At 47.5% G+C, this 8025-nt stretch overlaps 1 protein-coding gene across 2 annotated transcripts; it reads left to right on the plus strand.

The window, feature by feature from the left end:
• Nucleotides 1-2485: 2485 nt before the first annotated feature.
• On the plus strand, nt 2486-7749 carry KCTD12 (potassium channel tetramerization domain containing 12). 2 transcript variants are annotated; one of them, XM_053310825.1, is made up of 2 exons: nt 2486-4077; nt 5651-7749. In XM_053310825.1, exons 1-2 carry the CDS (start codon nt 3062-3064, stop codon nt 5673-5675), a joined length of 1041 nt encoding a protein of 346 aa, XP_053166800.1. In that variant the 5' UTR covers nt 2486-3061; the 3' UTR covers nt 5676-7749. The 2 variants fall into 2 exon arrangements, with proteins under 2 accessions (XP_053166800.1, XP_053166801.1); XM_053310826.1 differs by having other exon boundaries at nt 2486-7749.
• The last annotated feature ends 276 nt before the right edge of the window (nt 7750-8025 follow it).

Raw genomic sequence — 8025 nt, forward strand, 5'->3', positions numbered from 1 at the left:
TGAGGGAAAGTTATAATGCCTTTTTTCTAAACAAAAATGCCCAGCAACTAAAGAGGGACATGATAGAGATTTACAAAATTATGCTTCATGTGGAGAAAATGAAAACTGTTCTTCCTCTCCCCTAACACTAAACCAGGGTCATCTGAGGCCCAATGTCCTCTGGGTACATCCTGACATTCTCCCAGCATGTTCCTTAACTGCATTTTAAACTAATATTTGGGCAGCCTGTAGAGTGGCAGTTTGTTGGAACCCCCAGCAATAAAGGAACCCACCAGGAGGACTTCAGCATGTTGCAAATAGATATAAGGACATGTGAGCTCAGAGCACATTCGTATTGTAATCACATGGGCAGGTTTGGTACAGGTGGGAGGGTACCAACCCTCAGTGAAAGAGACTGGCACAATTTTCCTGACAAACGAAAGAGAATACCTCTTCACAGTATACATAAATTAATCTATTATGAAACTGCTACAGAAAAGATGCTATGATGGCCACTATCCTGGATGGCTTGAAAAGGGGACTAGATCAGTTCATAGGGAAAGCTGCCGTTGGTTACTTGCTGTATTCTTCATCGAGGATCAGAGACTCCATGCTGCTGGGAAGCAACAGTGGAAAAGAATTACTTGCCTTTATATGCTGCTTGTTGGCTTCCCAGAGCTATTTAGTTGGCCACTGTGGAAAATAGGATGACCCTTTGGTCTGAGCCAGCAGGGCTCTTCTTATGTACCAGAGGGATTAGTACTTGAAGTCAAATGAGATATACTTCTAATTAAACATATGGAGACGTTTCACAAATATACATGCTTAAAAATACATTTTACTATCGCATGGCTGGCAGGGCATATCTCTGTAGTGCCCAAGCTACATACTCTGATGAAAACACATGGAAGTAATAGATAATCAAAACAGAACGCTTACATATATTTGCAGATAAGCCAATAATGATTTTTTGTTTTGTTTTAGAATTCACTACAGAAAATGACTGTATGCCTCTGAAGTCTAGTAATCTATGTTCCTCAAATTAAAATGCAAGGTCAGAGTGTGTGACAAAATGGGTAACAACTATTTAAAAAATGATTTTCTTCTTCTAAAAATATTGGTGAAAACACAAATGGAATGAGAAGCTTGGATTTTAGAAACCTATAAAAACCACTGGTATTTATAGAAGCCTGGCATGAAATGCAGACCTTTTATTTCCCCTGAGAAACTATAAAACTACCCTTTTATGAGAAAAAAGGAAGCACGAAAATAAAGGGATGGGGGATGAGTGGAAGATGAGTTTTGCAAGACCAACATAAAAAAGGAAGTCGGCCCAGAGGTCAGGAAAACACACAAGATGTATTCTTTGCTTTCCCAAACTGGAAAGAAGCTGCTTTTGCAAAACTACAGACTCTGCAAAAACATAAGTCCTGTTAGGGGAACTGCTCGACAGTAATCAGCTGGGAGGTGAGGTTGCAGCAGCTCATACATAATGCCTTGCAGCTTCTCTGCATTAACTCGGCTACTCAGGGCTTGTGCTGACACTCTGCTTGTGACAATACATTTACTCTGCAGCAGTCCCACTGTGATTTCACATGGTAGTCTTCAAAAGAAGTCATAGTTTAAGAATGGAAGCCTATAGAGCCATAGATGGTTTTTGCATCACCCAGGATTCTTTCAACTGTTGCAGTCCCTGAAATGTCCCTTCCCCTCACTCTTTTGGTAGCCCACAGAATTTAACTGACTCCAATCAATCTAGTCCACAGCTATGCATTTCAAGGTACCAGTACCTTGAGCTGATGTGCAGCAGTGTGTCAAATCCATTCTCACACCAGGCACTCGCTCTAGTACTGGTGATTTCATTTTTTAAAAGTATAACAATAAAATAAAATATTAATAATGAAATTTTTTTAAACACTGATAGTGCAGGCAGTTGTATTTGCAATTCACATGCACAATTCCTTGTCCCACACCCATTCACTTCAATGGGATTAGTTCAGAGTAAGCAAAGACATCAGCACTAGCCAGGGCGTAGCTAGGGGAGAGGGGGCTGTGTTCACCCCTCGGAGTGAGGGAGATAATGAGAAAAACTAGGAAGGGTTGGAGCTGTGGGGGAGCGTTCTTTGAACCCATCCGCTCAATTCTACCTATACCCCTGGCACTAGCTGCCATCTCTTTGCTTTGGCTCTTCCCAAGATACTGTGCAGCCCAAGTCTGTGCTCTGGGAAGTCCCATTAAGTTCAACGGGGCTCACTCCCCCCATTGTGTGTGGCTAGGCGTACCACCTTCAAAGGACTCGCGCCGTCCTGACTCGAGTCACTCTGCTGCAAGTGCCGCGGGTGTCAATGGAGCTGCTCCAGAGTAGACATATGCTGCAAACGCCATCATCCCATACCGTGTTGCAAGGCGACGGCAACGCGCCTCTCCCGTGCGGGTCAAGAAGGGAGAGCCTGCATGGCCTGCGTGTGGTAGAGCAACGGCTTGCCGCCTCTCTGGTGGTGGGCAGCGGGTTGGGCAAGAGTTTGGTTTCCTCTCGCTCGCTCTCACTCAGTGCAGAAAAGGAAAAAAGGCAGCCAGAAAAGGGGTGGGAGCTCTGCGGTCGGTCTCCCTTGCAATTGGGGAAGGAAGCGCCTAACGTCAATGTCAACCCACCCCCTGGCCCCCACCCCATGCCAGTGCTCTCTCTCTCAGCACCGTCTGCTTGCCTCCCTCCCCCCCCACACCTCCTGCGAGCGAGGTTGCAGCGGCTCTACATAAACACAGGCGTGCGGGCTGCCAGCGCCTCGTAGCCGGGAGACCAGGGGATAGGAGCGCTCCACCACCCCGGGTGCGGGGAGAGCAAAGGCGAGAGAGACCCCGGCGCCGACGGTTACCAGGGAAGAAGCTGGAGAAGACGCGCCGCTAAGAGGAAGCCAACTCAACCTGGGGGGACCCGCAGCAGAAGCTGCGCTTTCGAGGTAGGGGGCAGCTCGAGTGAGAGAGGAGAAGGCAGGCACCGAGCGAGCGCAGAAGGGACGGGATCGTCCTCGCCTGGAGAAGAGGGCGCGGCGGGAGTGGAAAGCCTCGCTCCGGCAGCAGCGGCATGGCCTTAGCGGACAGCGCGAGGGGGCTCCCCAACGGGGGTGGCGGCGGGGCCAACAGCGCCTCGCGAGGCGGGGCGCGATCGCAGCCGCAGCAGCAGGAGGGAGCAGCGTCGACACCCGGCGGCGGCGGCGGCGGCGAGGCTTTCCCGGAGATCGTGGAGCTGAACGTCGGCGGGCAGGTGTACGTGACGCGCCGAGGCACGGTGCTCTCGGTGCGCGGCTCGCTGCTGTGGCGCATGTTCTCGCAGCAGGAGGCCGCCGAGCTGCCCCGCGACTCCAAGGGCCGCTTCTTCTTGGACCGCGACGGCTTCCTCTTCCGCTACATCCTGGACTACCTGCGCGACCAGGAGCTCGTGCTGCCCGAGCGCTTCCCGGAGCGGAGCCGTCTGCAGAAGGAAGCCGAGTACTTCCAGCTGCCAGACCTAGTGCGCCGCCTAGCGGCCTCGAGCACCGCAGCCGCTACGGCGCGTTTCTCCGGGCTCCTGCGCGACGCCTCCGTGTGCGCCGACGAGCCCCCGACGGGGCTAGGCTACCTGGAGGCGGAGCTCCCCGAAGCCGGCGGCGGCGGCCCGGCTCTGTCGGCGTCGCCCACGTCCAGCCGCAGCCCGTCGGGGCCCCCGCTGCTGGCGCCCTCGCTCTCCCTGGACGCCAGCGGCGTGGTGGCCGGCCGGCGCTCGGGCTACATCACTATCGGCTACCGCGGCTCCTACACCATTGGGCGGGAAGCGCAGGCGGACGCCAAGTTCCGCCGCGTGGCGCGCATCACGGTGTGCGGCAAGACGGCGCTGGCCAAGGAGGTCTTCGGCGAGACGCTCAACGAGAGCCGCGACCCGGACCGCCCGCCTGAGCGCTACACGGCCCGCTACTACCTCAAGTTCAACTTCCTCGAGCAGGCCTTCGACCGGCTCAGCGAAGCCGGCTTCCGCATGGCCGCCTGCTCGTCCACCGGCACTTGCGCCTTCGCCGCCGAGCAGGGCGGCCCCGCTGACGACAAGATCTGGACCAGCTACACCGAGTACGTCTTCTGCAGGGAGTGAGGGACAAGCACGGCCGGAGGAGCGGGCCTGCGACCCCCCCATGGACACGCGCATCCCCCAGCCTAGGACGGGCGAGGACCTGACCTAGTCCAGGGCGCTCCTGAGGCCTGCCACCATTTCTGCTTAAAAGGCATTTGTGCCTCTAATAGCTGCTTGAGAGACAGGTGCTGAAGAGGGGCCGCTTTCCCTGGTACAGGCGATAGGGCTGAAAAAGCTGCTCCAGTTGAATTTTAGCAGAGCACAGCAGCTGTTGAAGGCACAGAGGGAGCCTTTGCTATGCAAAATGGTGGCAACGTTAGGGTTCCTTCACGTTTAAGAGCTGCATATAAGGGGCAACCCCTACCTAATGTGGATTATTTCTTTCGTTGTCATAGTGTCATGGGCACCAGGTGGTGTTCTCCCTTCCGTGTGCAAACCCTCCCTGTGCCTTGACTTGACAGCCCTGCCCTTACCCTGCAAATATTGAGTGCTCCCTCTTATCCGCTCCACACATTTGTCCTGTGGTGGCCCTTTGTTACCTGGTCCAAAGAATGCCTTCTATACATAAAATTGCAAGAGATTCCCTCATTTAAATAAACACCCCCTTACTCCAAATTGCCACCACTCCCAAGAGGCATTCAGAATTTTGTGAAGGGTTGGTACAAGGTTCGTCCTCCTACCCATTGTCCTCTCTGCAGGTAGTACTTTCCAAAGATCACCTGGCACACAACATGGGCCTAGTGTAGCTCATTTTGTTGCTCCATCTTGTGCACTGAATGCCCAGCATCATGCCACACCTCCTTCGTGCACACACAATCTCCCTCCCCCCATGCCAATTTTGCTTGATGCACTGCCCTCATGTTCCTCCCTATCTCCAGAGAGAAGGCCATTAGCTTCACATATGTGTGCTATTCTCCACATAGTTCTCACTTGCATACTGCTTTCACATGTAGCGGAAACTTGTTTCTGCTGTTTTCCCAAGCAGTGCTCTCATTCACTTGCAAGGCCCTGGGATTGCCCTGAAAAATATGGTGAACCTTATGGTATATCTTGCCAGTTGTATTCCTCTGGAAGTTCACATATCTAAGTACCCCTTCCCCTTACAAGATGCTGTGTGTGTGCTCACACACACCCAGTCTTTCCCACAATCTCCTCTATTTCCCAGTCTTTCCCACATTCTGCATAGTGGTAAGGGATCTGTTATGTGCTAAGTGGTAAGGGATCTGCATAATGGTAAGGGATCTGTCTCCTGCCATCCTTTCTGATCCCCAGGAAAGGCTGTTGTCTTGCCGGGGTAGAAAGAGGGAAGAGAGAAAGAACTGTCTTGCAAGTTCACAAGCTGGTGATGAGATGGAGAACCTTGCTTTTTCCAGTGCTGCCTACCGTGCTCCTAAATTGGATGCAGTCGATGGAATAGAACAACTCTATATGACAGGTGCTCTCCTCCCCATGTATGTTTCCTTTTTAGCAGGAATGCCCAGAAGTGTGTTCAGGGACCTCCTCTGCATAATCTGATTCCCTCTGCCTTCTCCACTGTTTTCTAAAACCTCCCTCTTACAATCCCCTGAACAGAATTCAATATGAGGTGGGTCAGTGAAGCTGGTGTCAAAGGACAGCAATCAAAGCAAGTACTTCTGGATTATTAAACTACTTGAACAGTTGGAACCTCCTTACAAGAACAGTCTCTTCAGAAATGTAAAGCAACAGCTCTTTGAAAACAGAACATTTGTAAACTGTAATTCTCATGCGGGACAACAGTAAAGAGCCCTTAATGAAAATTCCCATATACTAATGCTTATATGTATATATCAACAACCCATTGCTTATTGTTGAAATACCCTCAATGAATGCCAGGCTGGCTAAAGATGGAGGTGGGGTGTCTGCTTCCTGAGACAGTCTTGGATATTGACTTGATGCCACCAATTGGCAATACTGTTGTGCTCTTTGCAGCTCTTCTGCATTTTTCTTGTTTAGCCTTTTAGAGGCTAACTTGAGTGCTGCTTTGAAGATGTATTTTTTCTTCTTTTTTACCCCATGGGCAAAAAGGTGGCAGCTATGGTTAGGCCATGCCAGTAAATGCATACTGTGGACTTTCTGATTTAGGCTTTCTCTCCAAATTTACAAGGATAAGTTTGGTTTTGTTATAACAGGAGCAATTCTCATTGTTTTCAGTGGGAGTTGCTCCTCTTGTATCAATATTAGTCCTAATGTATTGGGGGCATTTTGACTGGCATCTTTTCCATTCGAAACAGCCATAGCTGTTTGTGGCACAGTAACAGGGAAGCACAAGATTTTTTTTCCCCCTTTTGAAACAAGGTTTTTATTTTATTTTATCATTAAGCAGCTGGAGATCTAAACACAAAAGCACATTACACTTCCTCTTTTTTTCTAAATAAAGTATGGTCCAGTTCAAAGTTATACCCCAAAGGATACTTTTTATATGACCCAGTGATTTGGTGATTCTTGAAGTGGTGCACATAAAAAATTAATTCACTTACACAAAGCCAGTTTCTTACAAACTAAAGCCTTGGTTGTTGGATTCAGAGTTATGATTGCTTATTTGCTAACCAAAGAATTTCTTCATTAGTTTTTTTTTTTCTAGAGCTGTTGCTTCAAATAATATAATTTCTTACTTGACTGAGGTCATTTTGAACTCTAGTGCTTGCCTGCTGGGATTATCAAGAGTGGGCAGGGGAGAAAGTTTCCCTTTTAGCCAAATGTGCGGCTTAAAATATTCACTTGGTGTTCTCCTAAAGCTTTGTAAAATCAATTGAGTTTATCCAGATATTGAAGCAACTCTTATCCATATAAGAGCATCAAATGTTTTTGCACTTTTAGAGGTAATTGTAAAATGACATTTTTTTCCCAAGGAAGCATGTGAGAAAGAGAGAGAGCAAGAGCGCACTTTCAAATAAGGATAAGCAATAAGCTAGCAATGGAAAGCCAGTGGGCAGAAGAGAGACTGAACCCTGGTTGTCCTATGCCTTATTCTAAAATAATTCCATTGTACATATTTTAGTCGCAAGTGAGAGGTTATTGATTGCAATTAAATATTTAAAATGTCATCCCTGAGAGTCAATGACAGTCTTTTTCTAGTTTGTGTTCAGTAATTCTCTCCAAACTATGTTTTCTACAATTTTGTATACAAGCCAGTTTCCAGTAAATGCTTAAATTAGCTCTAGCTAGTTTTTTTCTTTTCCTTTTTTTTAGAAATGAATCTTGTACTGTAGCTTACTAAGTCTATCATAAAAGTTATGAATGGAGGTGGTTTTAAATTGAATTTGTGACTTAGTGTGTATATAAAGTGTATAAACATTTTACACGAATCATTTAGTTTTTTATTCATTTACTAGTGCTATACAGATTTTCATATATGCTGTATCTGGACAGAATACTTTCATATTAAGCTATGTTCCTGTACTTATTTATATAGGGCTGTTTATATGGGGAAGACATTATGAACATCAGCAGAATTGTAGAAGTATATTTGTCTACACTTATTTGCTTGAATGTGAAGTAACAGCTAAACTCCCTGATGGCAAAAATGCATCCCTCAAACGAAGGCTCTTGTATTTTGACCAGTAAATGTTTATTTGCTAGCAGACTTCCCTAAAGCTCCTGTTATTTTTTAAACAAGAATGGGTATAATAAAATGAACCAACTGGTAATAATTGTGTTCTGTATCATTAAAGTGACAGTTGGTGGGTTATTGAGTTTTTAGCAACTGAGAAAAAAAATAGGCTTCTCGTTTAGCAAGAACTCCTTCACAGCTCATCTGTGTAGTATGTGAGATTACAGATCTTGGAGGTAATTTAAAACTGGAACCCTATGCATATGTTGCAGGAAGTAAATAACATTGAACATATGACACTGCCTTACACTTATTCATGCTAGTGCATGTAGCATTGAATTGTTTACTACTCTGACTGGCAGGTTCTCTCCTGGGT

The sequence above is a fragment of the Hemicordylus capensis genome, chromosome 3, assembly GCF_027244095.1.
Source record: "Hemicordylus capensis ecotype Gifberg chromosome 3, rHemCap1.1.pri, whole genome shotgun sequence".
Lineage (NCBI taxonomy): Eukaryota > Metazoa > Chordata > Lepidosauria > Squamata > Cordylidae > Hemicordylus > Hemicordylus capensis.